At 42.8% G+C, this 18,619-nt stretch overlaps 1 protein-coding gene across 29 annotated transcripts in view; it reads right to left on the bottom strand.

Annotated features, from left to right (window-relative positions):
* Nucleotides 1–18,619, bottom strand: part of odad4 (outer dynein arm docking complex subunit 4) — a 69,703-nt gene that overhangs the window by 35,876 nt on the left and 15,208 nt on the right. For 21 of the 29 annotated variants that reach the window (XM_042343258.1, XM_042343250.1, XM_042343249.1 and 18 more), the window contains exons 12-26: nucleotides 18,326–18,397; nucleotides 17,542–17,619; nucleotides 16,592–16,666; nucleotides 14,854–14,916; nucleotides 14,239–14,316; nucleotides 13,551–13,628; nucleotides 12,854–12,931; nucleotides 9,739–9,816; nucleotides 9,064–9,141; nucleotides 7,516–7,593; nucleotides 6,840–6,917; nucleotides 6,151–6,228; nucleotides 3,810–3,887; nucleotides 3,123–3,200; nucleotides 854–931 (exon numbers count right to left, since the gene is read on the bottom strand). In XM_042343258.1, the coding sequence (XP_042199192.1) occupies nucleotides 854–931; nucleotides 3,123–3,200; nucleotides 3,810–3,887; nucleotides 6,151–6,228; nucleotides 6,840–6,917; nucleotides 7,516–7,593; nucleotides 9,064–9,141; nucleotides 9,739–9,816; nucleotides 12,854–12,931; nucleotides 13,551–13,628; nucleotides 14,239–14,316; nucleotides 14,854–14,916; nucleotides 16,592–16,666; nucleotides 17,542–17,619; nucleotides 18,326–18,397 (1,146 nt within the window). The remainder of the gene's footprint in view (nucleotides 1–853; nucleotides 932–3,122; nucleotides 3,201–3,809; nucleotides 3,888–6,150; nucleotides 6,229–6,839; nucleotides 6,918–7,515; nucleotides 7,594–9,063; nucleotides 9,142–9,738; nucleotides 9,817–12,853; nucleotides 12,932–13,550; nucleotides 13,629–14,238; nucleotides 14,317–14,853; nucleotides 14,917–16,591; nucleotides 16,667–17,541; nucleotides 17,620–18,325; nucleotides 18,398–18,619) is intronic. The other 8 variants (XM_042343269.1, XM_042343271.1, XM_042343248.1 and 5 more) reach the window with 7 other exon arrangements.

The following is an 18,619-nucleotide window of genomic DNA, read 5'->3' as shown; positions in this document are numbered from 1 at the left end:
GTGAGCGAGTAATAAACTTATGGAACAGACTCCCTCGGGAGAGAGAGAAAGCAGAAAATGTTGTTTGTTTCAAGAAAAAATTAGATAGAGTTCTGCTGGAAAATGATATCTCAGGGTCAGTATATAGTTTGGGACATAACATGTCAAGCTACTGCCAGGATGGTGGAAAGCGAACTAGATGGATCTTGACCTTCTTTCATCTAGGAAATTCTTATGTCAGTATTTGCCAGTGACTAGCCTGGGTGCACACCAATTTGAGTTCTCTTTGTACAAGATTGGCTTCCTGATCTGATTCCACAGTCCATTCACCCCACAACTTGACGCAAATGTAACTGTCTTCCACAGACTCTGAAGTCTAAGCCAGTTAATTTTGTTACGAACAGGAAGCCACACCAAACAATACCTCCCCCATTTCCCATGCCCTCGGCTTCCTTCCCTGACACCAGTTATTATCCACTCAGCGCCCTTCTAATCCAGGGCAAACAATTTACAAAGGAGTAGTTTGTGTAGAACTCTCTCATTGAATTCCTACCTCTCGGTTTGGAAAACCCACATAAAACGTATCTCTTTGGCTGTTTTCAGCGATGTCTACCCTACACCCTATCTGCCACCCAATGCGGTCTCGCACTTTACCTCTGAAAAGCATTCAGAGATGTTCCCTTATGTGTCAGACCATTGTAAGCTGTTGTTGTCATTGGCCTCACAGTGATTTCTCCCATAAGTCATGCCATCACCCATTGGCACATCAGCCTTGCTTCCCTCACTCTTCCCTTCCTCCAACATTTGACAGGATTGTATGAATCACATTTCACCATCACTGATATACAACATGGCCCCTGGACAGAGAACGTACCATCAGCGGCAACTGCAGAAACGCTCTTCTTTTCCTCCAGGGAGTGTTTACTCACTTCACCAGACGGCGGCTTCTCTACTGTATGAAAATACCAGATTGTAACACATCTACTCTGTTGTGAGAGCAATAGCTCCTCTATTCATGAAACGTCTAAAGATCCATCACAACCGTAATCATTAAAACCTTATGTTTCTGGTTAACTCAATGCAAATAAACCCACAGCGTCACTGCTTACAATCCAGAAACGGAATCTTTCCTTCACAGTTTCATCTGCTCAGCACCAGTGCAGGTTCTTGAATAAGAGTGGATTTTGAGAGAAGTCTCCTGTGTGGCACTTTATCAAACCCATATAAACTACTTCAATTGCACTACCTTCATCCACCTTCTCCATTACTTCATCAAAATACCTCTCTCAAGTTTGTTAGACATGATTTGCCTTTAACAAATCCGTGTGGGCTGTCCTTTATTAACCCTATATTTTTCTAAGTGAAAATTTATTTTGTCCCGGATTATCTGTCTTGAGCACTGACAACCTTTTTAGTCCCTCCTCTCAATTTATTCTTATCTTATCCAATTATCCAAACGTTTCCCCACTACTGACGTTAGGCTGACTGGCCTGTAGTTCTCAGGTTTATCCTTCTACCCCTTTTTGTACGGGGAATAACATTTGCAACCCTCCAGTCCTTCCCCGGTGTCCAAGGAGGATTGAAAGTTTGTGGTCAGAGCCTCCGTTACTTCCACCCTTACTTCCCTCAGTAACCTAGGATGCATCCTGTCCAGACCGGGTGACTTATCTACCTTGAGCACCGACAACCTTTTCAGTCCCTCCTCTTGGTTTATTCTTATCTTATCCAATTTCTCTCCTCTCCCCCGATATTGGGGCATTGGCTGCACCCTCTCGTTTTGAAAGACGGATGCAAAGTCCTCAGTCAGTACGTCAGCGATGCCCTCTGCCTCCACAAGAAGATTTCCTCTTGGTCCCTAATTGGACCCAGGCTACCTTTGACTAACCTTCATATACTTATAAAATACCTTAGGGTTCCCTTTTAAGTTACCCATTAATCTTTCCTCATATAATCTCTTTGTACCTCTTATTTCCTTTTTCAGTTCTCCTCTGAACTTTCTATATTCTATCTGATTGTCTTCTGTGTTTTGGACCTGATATTTATCATAAGCCTCCTTTTTCCCTTTTATTTTAATCCCAATTTCCTTAGTCATCCAGGGAGGTTTGGATGCCCTACCTTTCCTCCTTGTGGGAATATATTTGTTCTGTCCCCAAACTATCTCCTTCTTGAAGGCTTCCCATTGCTCGTTAGCTGTTTTACCTGCCAATCTTTCCTTCCAGTCCACCTTGGCTAGATCCCTTTGTAACTCACTGAAATTAGCCTTCTTCCAGTTGAGTATCTTCACCTTTGATTGCTCCTGATCCTTTCCATAAATACTCTAAACCTAATGATATTGTGATCACTGTTGTCCAGATGCTCTCCTACTGGAGTCCTGTAGCTCAGTGGTTAGAGCACCCGCTTTGCAAGTGAGAGACCTGAGTTCAATTCCAGGCAGAGGGCGAAACCTTGGGCAAGTTTCCTTACTCCACACAGAGCCTAATAATAATCCCTCCAAAAAACAAAAACAATGATAAATTGGTCATCTTCAATTCACAACTGTTTGTGGGACATTGCTGTGCGCAATTGGCTGCCGCGTTCGCCCACAAATATACAGTCAATTCACTTTACAGTGTGTTCTGTGAAGCACTTTGGGACGTCCTCCCGACGTGAAAAGCGAGATATCTAATGCAAGGATAATTATTATTACTGAAACCTTCTCCACTTGCCCTAATTCATTCCCCAGAACTAGATCCAGCACTGCTCCCTTCCTTGTTGGACTGGAAACATACTGATCCAGAAAGTTATCCTGCACACATTTCAGGAATCTTTCCCCCTCTTTGCCCTTTAGACTGTTATTTTGCCAGTCTGTGTTAGGATAATTGAAGTCCCCCAATTATCACTACTCTATTGGTTTGGGATGTTTCTGAAACCTGCTTGCAGATTTACTTGCCTATCTCCTTCCGACTAATTGGTGGTCTATAGTATACACATAAAAACCCACCAAAGCATATTCTGCTCCAACGTATTCTATCCCAGGATCCCAGACTCTGAAAGTCCTGACATCTCTCACTCTTTTCTTCCTTCTACTTTTGGCATCTTATACATTTATACATCATACTTCACCATCACTAATACACAACATGGCTCCTGGACAGAGAACGTACCATCAGCGGCAACTGCAGAAACGCTCTTCTTTTCCTCCAGGGAGTGTTTACTCACTTCACCAGACGGCGGCTTCTCTACTGTATGAAAATACCAGATTGTAACACATCTACTCTGTTGTGTGAGCGATAGCTCCTCTATTCATGAAAAGTCTAAAGATCCATCACAACCGTAATCATTAAAACCTTATGTTTCTGGTTAACTCAATGCAAATAAACCCACAGCGTCACTGCTTACAATCCAGAAACGGAATCCTTCCTTCACAGTTGCATCTGCTCAGCACCAGTGCAAGTTCTTGAATAAGAGTGAACTTTGAGAAAAAACACTATGTTTCGCCCACAAAATACAGTCAATTCACTTTACAGTATATTCTGTGAAGTGCTTTGTGACGTATCAAAGACGTGATGAGGCGCTGTATCAAATGCAAGGATTATTACTGTTATTAATAATCTTGCATTTTGTTTTTAATGGTTGAATCCATTTAGTATTTATCTTGCTTACCTCCTCTCTCCCTGCTTGACCTCAAATCCATCACAGCAATCCCTGCTCCAATACACTCTGTGCCAGGATCCCAGACTCTGAAAGTCCTGACATATCTCACTCTTCTCTTCCTCCTACATTTGGCATCTTATAAACATCATACTTCACCATCACTAATACACAACATGGCCCCTGGACAGAGAACGTACCATCAGCGGCAACTGCAGAAACGCTCTTCTTTTCCTCCAGGGAGTGTTTACTGACTTCACCAGATGGCGGCTTCTCTACTGTATGAAAATACCAGATTGTAACACATTGACTCGATTGCGAGTGACAACTTAATCTGTTTAGGAAACGTCTAAAGGCTCATCACAACTGTAATCACTAAAACTTTTATCTTTCTGGCTAACTGAATGCAAATAAAAGTTTCACCTTGTTTTTGTGAAAACTGCTGATATCTAATAATACAGAAATTGGACCTTGTTCAGTGTAAATGTAAGGATTTATGGAGTTTAAAAAGGCAAAGTACTGCAGGTGCTGGAAATCTGAAATGAAAATGCTGGGAACACTCAACAGGTCAGGCAGCATCTATGGGGAGAGGAAAGTGAGTTAGCATTTCAGGTCATTGGACCTTTCGTTTTTATTTCAGGTTTCCAGCATCTTCAGTATTTTGCCTTTTGTTTATTGTTTAATTCACTGCCACTTCTCTTCCAGGAATGTCTACTACAGTAGTGATGGAGTGCCCATTCTTGGATCAGGAGTTGAATAGTAACTGAATATGAGTTAGAGGGTCAATGTTCTGTAATGTTACCAAATGCATTAAAATGAGGCCCGGTGGGGACCAGGGCTTAGTGGGACTGGAACATTCTCGAGGTTTCCAGACTACAAATTTGTTTTTTTTTGCTGAGAGTTTCAGAGCTGCGAAGGGCACAATTGGATATGGTGAGCAAAGATCGCAGGAGAGCTTCTCAGGCTGAAGGACCTTCGATCTCCATTTTATCTCAATCTTACAGAATACTAACCTTGCTACCCTCGCATTACAGCTTTTCCTTTAATGCATGTATTGACCTGGGTTCTCTTATCTTTCCTTGTATCCCATTCAAGCTGCTGACTTCATTTTATGTCAGAAAGAATTTGAAAAACGTAAATGTGCCGTTTACCACCCTGAAACTCTTGTCCTGCAATAAACCTATTCGAAATGATGGTTCCATTTGTACAACCCATTTAGTTTCTTGCATAACTCAACAAAATACTCTCTGAAATGTCTATTTTCAAAGCTGAAGAGCTCTAAACCTATCTTGCCATTCCTCTCATAGGTTTGTCTGTCTCCAGTATCCAGGCAATCAGTCCCCTTCGCCTTGAGAATCTCTCCAGAGATTAGAGGAATGATTGAAACGCTAGGTCGCACTTTCAGTGCAGTCTGTCCACAGTACTGTCCAACTTCACTGTGACTTCTGGGCATCTACAGATTTCACACTGTAACCTGTTTTACATTGTGTATTGATGACTCACTGGATATGATGAGCAATGAGACAACACCCCAGGCAGTGACTCATGTGCTTTGTCCATGGAGTACATGTGTCTCCTATTTCTGGCCAGCGGATACACATCACCATGCCTAAGACCCCTGTGTGGAGTAGCATGCCTTCATCTGCATTGAATAGCATTTTGAGTATCATTCAAATGCATGTTTTGCCCACAGAATATACAGTCAATTCACTTTACAATATATTCTGTGAAGCGCTTTGAGACGTCTCAATGACATGATAAGGTGCTATATCAAATGCAAGAATTATTACCATTATTATTATTATTATTATATTATCCAGTGATATCAATTTGCAAAGATATCTTCTGTGTGGAACTTACTCCTTTATTCCCTTAATTTGCTCCTTTTCTCTGCTTTACCAACCCAGTAAAAACATATGTTGTTGAATGTGTCTTTGGCTCTGAGATGCCATCCGGCGTGGAGGGCGCTATATAAATCCAAGTTGTTGCTGTTGTTGTACCTCCCACCTACACCACCATCTCCCAACCATCTCAAACACATACATCATGTTTGAGATGAGTGTAACCTGTTGTTGTTGTCATCAATGGACTTGTAGAAGTGTATCTACAATATATCTTGCCTTCTCCTATTGTCAAATTGGGATGTCAGAAAGTCTATTACTTTTGTTAGACTAGATTTAACCCCTTCTAAAACTATGATGGTGGTCACAGATCTGACTATTTTTATTCAAACAAGCTTGCATGTTGCTTTCTAAAGGTTCATCCTATTAAGTGTTTCTCCTGCTCCCCTCGTCTACTTTTCTGTATCCTCACCATGTTGTCATCACACCATGTTCTTGCTTACCTCTTCCTGTTTCCTCACCCAGTTGATCTCCAAACCAAATTGCAGCATATCCTGCTCCAACACGTTCTGCCCCAGGATCCCAGACTCTGAAACTTTTGACAGCTCTCACTTTTCTCTTCATCCTACATTCACAGCTTATAAAACATCACATTTCACCATCACTGATATACAACATGGCCCCTGGACAGAGAACGTACCATCAGCGGCAATTGCAGAAACGCTCTTCTTTTCCTCCAGGGAGTGTTTACTCACTTCACCAGACGGCGGCTTCTCTACTGTATGAAAATACCAGATTGTAACACATCTACTCTGTTGTGTGAGCGATAACTCCTCTATTCATGAAAAGTCTAAAGATCCATCACACTCGGAATCATTAAAACCTTATGTTTCTGGTTATCTCAATGCAAATAAACCCACAGTGTCACTGCTTACAATGCAGAAACAGAATCCTTCCTTCACAGTTGCATTTTGCTCAGCGTCAGTGCAAGTTCTTGAATAAGAGTGAACTTTGAGAAAAAACACTATGTTTCGCCCACAAAATACAGTCAATTCACTTTACACTATATTCTGTGAAGTGCTTTGTGACGTATCAAAGACGTGATGAGGCGCTGTAATCAAATGCAAGGATTATTACTGTTATTAATAATCTTGCATTTTGTTTTTAATGTTTGAATCCATTTAGTATTTATCTTGCTTACCTCCTCTCTCCCTGCTTGACCTCAAATCCATCACAGCAATCCCTGCTCCAATACATTCTGTGCCAGGATCCCAGACTCTGAAAGTCCTGACATATCTCACTCTTCTCTTCCTCCTACATTTGGCATCTTATAAACATCATACTTCACCATCACTAATACACAACATGGCCCCTGGACAGAGAACGTACCATCAGCGGCAACTGCAGAAACGCTCTTCTTTTCCTCCAGAGAGTGTTTACTCACTTCACCAGACGGCGGCTTCTCTACTGTATGAAAATACCAGATTGTAACACATCTACTCTGTTGTGTGAGCGATAGCTCCTCTATTCATGAAAAGTCTAAAGATCCATCACAACCGTAATCATTAAAACCTTATGTTTCTGGTTAACTCAATGCAAATAAACCCACAGCGTCACTGCTTACAATGCAGAAACGGAATCCTTCCTTCACAATTGCATCTGCTCAGCACCAGTGCAAGTTCTTGAATAAGAGTGTATTTTTAGAGAAAACACTATGTTTCGCCCACAAAATACAGTCAATTCACTTAACAGTATATTCTGTGAAGTGCTTTGTGACATCTCGAAGTCATGATAAGGCGCTGTATCAAATGTAAGGATTATTAGTTAGTAATATTCTTGCATTTTTGTTTTTAATGTTTGAATCCATTTAGTATTTATCTTGCTTACCTCCTCTCTCCCTCAAATCCATCACAGCAATCCCTGCTCCAATACATTCTGTGCCAGGATCCCAGACTCTGAAAGTCCTGACATCTCTCACTCTTCTCTTCCTCCTACATTTGACAGCTTATAAACATCACATTTCATCTCCCTGATACACAACATGGCCCCTGGACAGAGAACGTACCATCAGCGGCAACTGCAGAAACGCTCTTCTTTTCCTCCAGGGAGTGTTTACTCACTTCACCAGACGGCGGCTTCTCTACTGTATGAAAATACCAGATTGTAACACATCTACTCTGTTGTGTGAACGATAGTTCCATTATTTATGAAAAGTCTAAAGGCCCATCACAGCCACGTCACTAAAGTCCTTCAGAAATTAAGGTTGTGTTTGTGTATCCCATTTAGCTTCTTATATACGTCTACAAGATACTCTCTGAAATGTCTATTTTGCTGCCTCACACTGGATATGGTGAATAACACTCCAGACCAGTGATTCATGGAGTACATGTGCCAATGCGGAGTACCATGCCATCATCTGTGTTAAATTCAGAGCAAAACTGCGAAATACTACTTCAGTGAGTGAGTAATAAACTTATGGAACAGACTCCCTCGGGAGAGGAAGCAGAAAATGTTGTTTGTTTCAAGAAGTAATTAGATAGAGTTCTGCTGGAAAATGATATCTCAGGGTCAGTATATAGTTTGGGACATAACATGTCAAGCGACTGCCAGGATGGTGGAAAGCGAACTAGATGGACCTTGACCTTCTTTCATCTAGGAAATTCTTATGTCAGTATTTGCCAGTGACTAGCCTGGGTGCACACCAATTTGAGTTCTCTTTGTACAAGATTGGCTTCCTGATCTGATTCCACAGTCCATTCACCCCATAACTTGACAGAAATGTAACTGTCTTCCACAGAGTCTGAAGTCTAAGCCAGTTAATTTTGTTACGAACAGGAAGCCACACCAAACAATACCTCCCCCATTTCCCATGCCCTCGGCTTCCTTCCCTGACACCAGTTATTATCCACTCAGCGCCCTTCTTATCCAGGGCAAACAATTTACAAAGGAGTAGTTTGTGTAGAACTCTCTCATTGAATTCCTACCTCTCGGTTTGGAAAACCCACATAAAACGTATCTCTTTGGTTGTCTTCAGCTATGTCTACCCTACACCCTATCTGCCACCAATGTGGTCTCGCACTTTACCTCTGAAAAGCATTCGGAGATGTTCCCTTATGTGTCAGACCATTGCAAGCTGAGCGCGCTCCAGCCTGCTTCATGTCCCCTGCCTTGTCCACCCCACCAACGGTGGTGGGCCTTCAGCCAGTCTGCCCCCACCCTACTGGAACTCCAGCCCCCAAACCCTACGCCTTACCCCCCCACTCTTGTCTCCTTCAAGATCTGTCTCAAGACCCTCCCCTTTGACTGTGCCTTTGATCACTCTCCTTCCACCCCTGCCTCCATCCTTCCCGATCCCCACCCCCAGTTCGGGTCCAAAATATTGATGGTCTAGCACCTTGGGATGTCCTGCCAATGTGAAAGGTGCTATACACATGTAATTTTGTTGTTGTTGTTGTTGGCCTGACGGTGATTTCTCCCTTAAGTCATGCCATCACCCATTGGCACATCAGCGTTTCTTCCCTCACACTTCCCTTCCTCCTACATTTGACAGGATTGTATGAATCACATTTCACCATCACTGATACACAACATGGCCCCTGGACAGAGAACATACCATCAGCGGCAACTGCAGAAACGCTCTTCTTTTCCTCCAGGGAGTGTTTACTCACTTCACCAGACGGCGGCTTCTCTACTGTATGAAAATACCAGATTGTAACACATCTACTCTGTTGTGTGAGCGATAGCTCCTCTATTCATGAAACTTCTAAAGATCCATCACAACTGTAATCATTAAAACCTTATGTTTCTGGTTAACTCAATGCAAATAAACCCACAGCGTCACTGCTTACAATGCAGAAACGGAATCCTTCCTTCACAGTTGCATCTGCTCAGCACCAGTGCAAGTTCTTGAATAAGAGTGAACTTTGAGAGAAAACACTATGTTTCGCCCACAAAATACAGTCAATTCACTTTACAGTATATTCTGTGAAGTGCTTTGTGACGTATCAAAGACATGATAAGGCGCTGTATCAAATGCAAGGATTATTAGTTATTAATATTCTTGCATTTTGTTTTTAATGGTTGAATCCATTTAGTATTTATCTTGCTTACCTCCTCTCTCCCTCAAATCCATCACAGCAATCCCTGCTCCAATACATTCTGTGCCAGGATCCCAGACTCTGAAAGTCCTGACATCTCTCACTCTTCTCTTCCTCCTACATTTGACAGCTTATAAACATCACATTTCATCTCCCTGATACACAACATGGCCCCTGGACAGAGAACGTACCATCAGCGGCAACTGCAGAAACGCTCTTCTTTTCCTCCAGGGAGTGTTTACTCACTTCACCAGACGGCGGCTTCTCTACTGTATGAAAATACCAGATTGTAACACATCTACTCTGTTGTGTGAGCGATAGCTCCTCTATTCATGAAAAGTCTAAAGGCCCATCACAGCCACGTCACTAAAGTCCTTCAGAAATTAAGGTTGTGTTTGTGTGTCCTATTTAGCTTCTTATATACGTCCACAAGATACTCTCTGAAATGTCTATTTTGCTGCCTCAGAGTGGATATGGTGAATAACACTCTAAACCAGTGATCCATGGAGTACATGTGCCAATGCGGAGTACCATGCCATCATCTGTGTGACCACAGTCTGTGATTGAATGGGGTTACATTCAGAGCAAAACTGCGAAACACTACTTCAGTGAGCGAGTAATAAACTTATGGAACAGACTCCCTCAGGAGAGAGAGGAAGCAGAAAATGTTGTTTCTTTCAAGAAGTAATTGGATGGATTTCTGCTGGAAAATGATATCTCAGGATCAGTATATAGTTTGGGACATAACATGTCAAGTGACTGCCAGGATGGTGGAATATGAACCAGATGGACCTTAGTCTTCCTTCGTCTAGGAAATTCTTATGTCATTATTTGCCAGTGACTAGCCTGGGTGCACACCAGTTTGAATTTTCTTTGTACAAGATTGGCTTCCTGATCTGATTCCACAATCCATCCAGCCCACAACTTGACGCAAATGTAACTGTCTTCCACAGAGTCTGAAGTGTAAGCCCTAGTCCTAAATCCTAGGTTACTGAGGGGAATAAGGGTGGAAATAATGGAGGCTTTGGCCACAATCTTTCAATCCTCCTTGGATACCGGGGTGGTGCCAGAGGACTGGAGGGTTGCAAATGTTATTCCTCTGTACAAAAAGGGCTGAAGGATAAACCCGGGAACTGCAGGCCAGTCAGCCTAACGTCAGTAGTGGGGAAACATCTTGAGACGATAATCTGGGTCAAAATAAATTTTTACTTAGAAAAATATGGGTTAATAAAGGACAGCCCACATGGATTTGTTAATCATGTCTAACAAACCTGAGTTTCTTTGATGAAGTACCGGAGAGGGTGGATGAAGAAAGTGCAGTTGATGTAGTTTATATGGATTTTCAAAAGGCATTTGATAAAGTGCCACATAAGAGACTTGTAGGCAAAATAGAAGCCCCCGGTATTAAAGGGACAGTGGCAGCGGATACAGAACTGCCTGGGAGACAGAAAGCAGAGAGTGGTGGTGAACGGTTGTTGTTCAGACTGGAGGGAAGTGCAGTGGTGTCCCCCAGGGGTCAGTATTGGGACCACTGCTGTAAATGACCTGGACTTGGGTAAAGGGAGGCCAATTTCCAGATTTGCAGATGATATTGTTAGGAAAAGTAGTAAACAGTGAGGAGGACAGTAACAGACTGCAAGAGGACATAGACAGACTGGTAACATGGGCAGACACGGGGCAGATGAAGTTTAATGTGGAGAAATGAGAAGTTATGCATTTTGGGAGGAAGAATGAGGAGAGGCAATATCAGCTGATGGTACAATCTTAAAGGGGGTGAAGGAACAGAGAGACCTGGGGGTCATATACTAAATCTTTGAAGGTGGCAGGACAGGCAGATAAAGCTGTTAAAAAAGCATATGGGATACTAGGCTTTATAAAGAGGGGCATAGAATACACAAGTCAGGAAGTTATGATGAACCTTTATATAAAACACTGGTTAGGCCTCAGCGAGAGACTGTGTTCAGTTCTGGGCACCGCACTTTAGGAAGGATGTCAAGGCATTGGAGAGGGTGCAAAGGAGATTGACCAGAATGGTACCAGGAATGTGGGGCTTCAGTTATCAGGAGAGGCTGGAAAAGCTGGGATTATTGTCCTTGGAGCAGAGAAGGTTAAGAGGAGACCTAATAGAAGCTTTCAAAATGATGAAAGGATTTGATAGGGTGAACAAGGAGAAACTATTCCCACTGGCGGGTGGGTCGGTAACCCGAGGGCTCCAATTTAAAATAGTTGTTAAAAGAAACCGAGGAGAGGTGAGGAGAAATGTTTTCACACAGCGAGTGGTTGGGATCTGGAATGCATTGCCTGAAAGGCTGGTCTGGTGGAAGCCGATTCGATAACAGTTTTAAAGAGAGAAGTAGATAATTATTTGTGGAGGACAAGTTTGCAGGGTTATGGGGAGATAGCGGGGGAGTGGGGTTGATTTGGATAGCTCTTTTGAAACAGCCGGCATGGACACAATGGGCTGAATGGCCTCCTTCTTTGCTGTATAATTCTATGATTGTATAATAAGCCATTTAATTGTGTTAGGAACAGGAAGCGTGCAAGCCACACCAAGCAATACCTATCCCATTTTCCCTGACACCAGTTATTATCCACTCAGCACCCTTCTTATCCAGGGCAATTAATTTACAAAGGAGTAGCTTGTGTAGAACTCTCTCATTAAATTCCTACCTCTCGGTTTGCAAAACCCACATAAAACATATCTCAGTAGTTGTCTTCAGCTACGTCTTCCCTACACCCTATCTGCCACCATTGTGGTCTCGCACTTTACCTCTGAAAAGCATTTGGAGATTTCCCCTATGTGTCAGACCAGCAAGCTGAGCGGGCTCCAGCCTGCTTCCTATTCCTTGGCTCGCCTGCCCCACCATTGGCGGGTGGGCCTTCAACCACTCTGTCCCACCTCCCCCAGAATTCTATCCCGCAGTCCCTCCACCTTGTCCCCTCCCTTGCCTCCTTCAAGATCCGTCTCAAGACCCTCCTCTTCAAGCATGCCTTTGATCACCCTCCGTCACATATCCTTCCTCCCCTGCCCTTCATCGTCCCCCATCCCGACCCCCAACTCAGGTCTGAAACATTGATTGTCCAGCCCCTCGGGACATCCTCCCGATGTGAAAGGCGCTATACACATGTAATTTGTTGTTGTTGTTGTTGGCCTCACAGTGACTTCTCCCATAAGTCATGCCATCACCCATTGGCACATCAGCCTTGCTTCCCTCACTCTTCCCTTCCTCCTACATTTGACAGGATTGTATGAATCACATTTCACCATCACTGATACACAACATGGCCCCTGGACAGAGAACGTACCATCAGCGGCAACTGCAGAAACACTCTTCTTTTCCTCCAGGGAGTGTTTACTCACTTCACCAGACGGCGGCTTCTCTACTGTATGAAAATACCAGATTGTAACACATCCACTCTGTTGTGTGAGCGATAACTCCTCTATTCACGAAATGTCTAAAGATCCATCACAACTGTAATCATTAAAACCTTATGTTTCTGGTTAACTCAATGCAAATAAACCCACAGCGTCACTGCTTACAATCCAGAAACGGAATCCTTCCTTCACAGTTGCATCTGCTCAGCACCAGTGCAGGTTCTTGAATAAGAGTGAACTTTGAGAGAAAACACTATGTTTTGCCCACAAAATACAGTCAATTCACTTTACAGTATATTCTGTGAAGTGCTTTGTGACGTATCAAAGACGTGATAAGGCGCTGTATCAAATGCAAGGATTATTAGTTATTAATATTCTTGCATTTTGTTTTTAGTGATTGAATCTGTTTAGTACTTATCTTGCTTACCTCCTCGCTCACTGTTTCCTCACCCAGTTGACATCAAGACCCATCACAGCAATCCCTGCTCCAATACATTCTGTGCCAGGATCCCAGACTCTGAAAGTCCTGACATATCTCACTCTTCTCTTCCTCCTACATTTGGCAGCTTATAAACATCACATTTCATCTCCCTGATACACAACATGGCCCCTGGACAGAGAACGTACCATCAGCGGCAACTGCAGAAACGCTCTTCTTTTCCTCCAGGGAGTGTTTACTCACTTCACCAGACGGCGGCTTCTCTACTGTATGAAAATACCAGATTGTAACACATCTACTCTGTTGTGTGAGCGACAACTCCTCTATTCATGAAAAGTCTAAAATCCATCACACTCGGAATCATTAAAACCTTATGTTTCTGGTTATCTCAATGCAAATAAACCCACAGTGTCACTGCTTACAATGCAGAAACAGAATCCTTCCTTCACAGTTGCATTTTGCTCAGCGCCAGTGCAAGTTCTTGAATAAGAGTGAACTTTGAGAAAAAACACTATGTTTTGCCCACAAAATACAGTCAATTCACTTTACACTATATTCTGTGAAGTGCTTTGTGACGTATCAAAGACGTGATGAGGCACTGTATCAAATGCAAAGGATTATTACTGTTATTAATAATCTTGCATTTTGTTTTTAATGGTTGAATCCATTTAGTATTTATCTTGCTTACCTCCTCTCTCCCTGCTTGACCTCAAATCCATCACAGCAATCCCTGCTCCAATACACTCTGTGCCAGGATCCCAGACTCTGAAAGTCCTGACATATCTCACTCTTCTCTTCCTCCTATATTTGGCAGCTTATAAACATCATACTTCACCATCACTAATACACAACATGGCCCCTGGACAGAGAACGTACCATCAGCGGCAACTGCAGAAACGCTCTTCTTTTCCTCCAGGGAGTGTTTACTCACTTCACCAGACGGCGGCTTCTCTACTGTATGAAAATACCAGATTGTAACACATCCACTCTGTTGTGAGAGCGACAACTTCATCTGTTTAGGAAATGTCTAAAGGCTCGTCACAACCACATCAACTAAAGACCTTCGGCTCTGGCTAACTGTATACATACAAAACTGTCACTTTTATTTGTTAAATCTAATAATACACAAATCGGATCCTTTTCAGTGCAGATTGTATTGGTCAGGATTTGATCAATGAGTGAATGAATATCGGGAGCAGATATTCCTTTTACACTCGTAGCTGTGGGGTGAGGTCTACCCTCTATCAGAGCTGGCCAACTGGTGCCAGCCAGCGGGCTACACCTGGCATGATATTGTCTGACCCACAAACCATTCCCAACTTGATTGTCCGATGAGCAAATACACCATGTTCTGTAATGTCACCAAATGAAACATGAAACAAACATGAAACTGGTGATGGGGGGTGGGGGCTGGGGAGAGGGGGTGAGGGGAGGTTAAAGAAAAACGCTTGATGTTCCCACCTGTCTACAAATTCGTTGCCATCAACCTACCGTCAGCAGCAACTGCGGGGACACTCGTCTCTCCGCCCACTTCACCGGACGGCACCTTCTCCACTGTATCAAAAAGGCCAAATTGTAGCCAATCAACTCGACTGTGATTTGGAATATCTCCTCCTCAGAGTTTGGGAGGAGATAATCCATCTGTTGCTTTACACGATGTTTGCAAGATCACCAGAGGTTATTATAGCAGGGAAGTGAGCAGGGAGGAGAGCCTTCAGTCTATCTGATCCTAATGAGGAATATCTCTTCATGTGGAGTAGTTAGGCAGAAAGACCTGTTTCCAGGCTGTGACTGTGACTAGCTCTGGAGGGCTACCCTGCAATAGGGGCACGATATAAATGCAAATTGTTGTTGTTATCTGTCTCATTTCATTGCTTATCAATTATAACCCTCTGTACGGTACTCTCTGAAATGTTTCTTTTCAAACCCTGAAGAGCACTAACATACCTTGCGATTACACTCATAGGTTATTCCATCATCCGTCAAATAGAACCGATGACCCTCATTGCTCTCCGGGACCTGCGCAACTAACCTTATATTGTAAGCTTTAGCCTGACGACCACGACATCAGTCTGAGCATGATCTCTGAGATGCTGAACTCAACGGATTGGGTAATGTATCACAGCATCTTTTTTTGCCTTGTTTCTTGTTGCGTCCTACATGATACGGTGAGCCACGAGTCAACCAGCACCCCTAGGTCTCCTTCAATCGTCCCTTTGGTATGTCCAGAGAGTTCATAAGCCTCTTATTGACATCCTATGTACAGTACTATGCCTTCATCTGTATTGCACTTCAGTTGCCAATGACCATCTCACCCACACACTCATTTCAACTCTTTCTTTTGGATTTTGCTGCTTTGATGCCACAGCCAAAAAAAAAACCCTGCAAACTTAACTAATTTACAACTAGTTTGCAATTACAATAGGAACAGGAAAATCCAAGCAGAGAGCACTGAGACTAATTCATCGAATCATAGATTTATACAACACAGACGGAGACCATTCGGCCCGTTGTGTCTGTGCCAGCTCTTTTAAAAGAGCTATCCAAATGAATCCCACTCCCCTACTAAAGAATCATAGAATTAATTCCCATTAACTAATTCCCCTCTTGAATGCACTCTGTTTCCTTTCCTTTAGTTATTAATCCACAGCGATGTCTTGTCCTCAATACCCACTGACGTTAGTTTGTAAAAGAAGCTCTCTTGTGGTACTTTGTCAAAGGCCTTTTGAAATCGAGCTACACTACCTCATGCAGTCTCTCACTGGTGATTGGGAACATCACCCTCTCAGAAGAATCTCTGAGCTTCACCAACCAAGATCGAGCACGTCAGGGTTGGTTGTTATTTGTTAGGCTGTTTTCATACAAGTATATAATCTTGTATTTTATTTCTAAATCATTCATGTGTAACAAAGTAGTGGAGTAGAGAGACCACACAAGGTTTCATAAAGGAACTCAGCAAGTGTCTAATAGCAAATAGCTTTCAGCTTTCACTTATAAATCAAATATATTATTTTTATATTATATATTATACATGTTCTCTCTCTCGCTCTCTCTCTTTATATATAATATATAACATATAGAGAGAGAGAGAGATCAAAAGGAATTTGTGGGAATTTAGATGGATAGCTGGATGCACTGATGGTTGTTATTCTACAGTATTTTACAATATTGTATGACAGGTCGCTGTCGGGTCCTGTCAATGAGACTATGGAGCCTGTAGCGAACATACCCTCAACAGGAGCTGCAGATTCACTTTCCTTCACTTCCATGGTAGGTTGCTGGATTTCATCAGATGGAATCACATCTAGTGTATGAGAATACCAGATTGTAACAACTCTACTAGATTGTGAATAATACCTCATCAACGTATAAAATGTCTAACCCACTAGGTCACTAAAGATCTGCACTTCTAGCAAACTGAGGGCAAATAAAATTTCTTGAATTATTTATGTTTAAACGCCTTGTGTGGGCAATTGCAGTTCAATAGTGAATACTACCTCATCTACTTGTGAGTAATAAAACATGCGCTTGGCAGCAAGTATAGGATCAGGTTTCTGGCCATCGGGATAGCTTGTCTCTAATTCTATGTGTCCGATGTAGAAACCTTATAAAATGCTCCCTAAACATCTATGTAAATGTTTAGGCATAAATTCCCTCTTTACCACATCTGTGCCAGTAGGGACACATTGATTCTATCACAAGAGAGGGTGAAGAAGGTCCTTTGGGTCACTCTTTGTGACCTGCTCCTGATTGAGTGTGGAATTGACCTATGGTCACCTCCCCTCTCTCCCCGGCTTTGCCAACAAACTCTGCCACAGTTAAGTAGTCCAGAAGCTGTCTGCGTGAAGGGTAGTATATAAATACAAGTTGTTGTTGATTACGCTTTGTGAGAAGAAACACTTCCTAGTAGTTTTGCTCCAGATTGAAATGTTTGTATGCGATGTCATTTACCAACTGAACAATCAACCAGGCAGCAGGTATAGAGAGTTTGTGATAAATGATGTGAATATGATGGGACGAAATCTGTAGGGAGTTAATCATTGAGAATACACCATGATGTTTACAGACCAGTGGTGCCTGTACTGGGAACTCACCTGACTCACGAATCGCCTCTTACTGGAGCGAAAGAAAGAACACATTAGCACAGGTTCACTGTGGATGGTTTACAAGGCAACATACCCTCAGCAGTCTCTGGAGAAAGTGGCTTCTTTTCCTCCTGGGACAAATCCTGATATTCATAGGATGGGCGTCTGTCAACTGCATGGAAATAGCAGGTTATAAAACATCTGTTGGATTCCTCACCTTCTCAAAATCAATAAATAATAATAATTATAATAATTTGGTCACTTAATCCACAACTGTTTGTTGAACACTGCTGTGCCCCATTGGCTGGCGCGTTACGCCAACATAATACACAGTCACTCCACTTTGCAGTATATTCTGTGGAGCACTTTGAGATTCAATGATGTGATAAGGCGCTATATCAAATGCAAGGATTATTATTATTATTTTGGCTGAGGGCGAAAGTGTATTCTAGTGAGTCACATACGTACGTACGTACGTACATGTGTGTGTGTGTGTGTGTGTGTATGGTGGGTGGGTGGGGGGGTAGTCTGTGGTGGGGGCAGGCGTGTTTATAGAGTTCAGTCTGATTATGCGTGTGTGTGCATGTGCTTTTGTGCGTGTATGTGAGGAGGGTGAGGGGTGGGGGGGTGCGGGGAGGCAGTCTGTGGTGGGGATCAGTATGTTATGAAGACCCACTATGTGGTCGGGTGGGCAGTTTTGATGCTCTTGGGATGAGAAGATCTGCCAGGATCCCAGTAAACTCCTCCTTTTTCTGAAACTCCAAGTCCATTAGATACGATGGGATGGAATCCATCGGGATGCAGATAATGAGATTGTGACATGATGCAGCCACACAGTGTTAACCATATGGAGTACACACACTGTACCGAGAACCTACCCTCAGTGGGCTCTGGAGACTCGTGCATAACTGCATCCTCTTCAGCTTTATGCAACTCCTCAGGCTTCTCATCTATTGTTTGCAAATGAAAGGTTACACAAAGCTACTCATCAATTTGCCAAAATACTAATCAGTGTCATCACTTATCTCAAGGCCTGAGTGTGCTCTGTAATTCAGTGCGAATGGCTGCTGCCTTTGTTTAATATGCTGTTATCTCCTGTTGGGATATCTTTCCAGTGCTGTCTGATGCTGTGTTTCCCAATGTCTCAGTGAGCAATTGACCTGCAACTGCAG

The sequence above is a fragment of the Callorhinchus milii genome, unplaced genomic scaffold (genome assembly GCF_018977255.1).
Source record: "Callorhinchus milii isolate IMCB2004 unplaced genomic scaffold, IMCB_Cmil_1.0 Scaffold23, whole genome shotgun sequence".
Taxonomy (NCBI): domain Eukaryota; kingdom Metazoa; phylum Chordata; class Chondrichthyes; order Chimaeriformes; family Callorhinchidae; genus Callorhinchus; species Callorhinchus milii.
The sequence above is the reverse complement of the archived record's forward strand: the minus strand, read 5'-3'. Positions and strand labels throughout refer to the sequence as shown.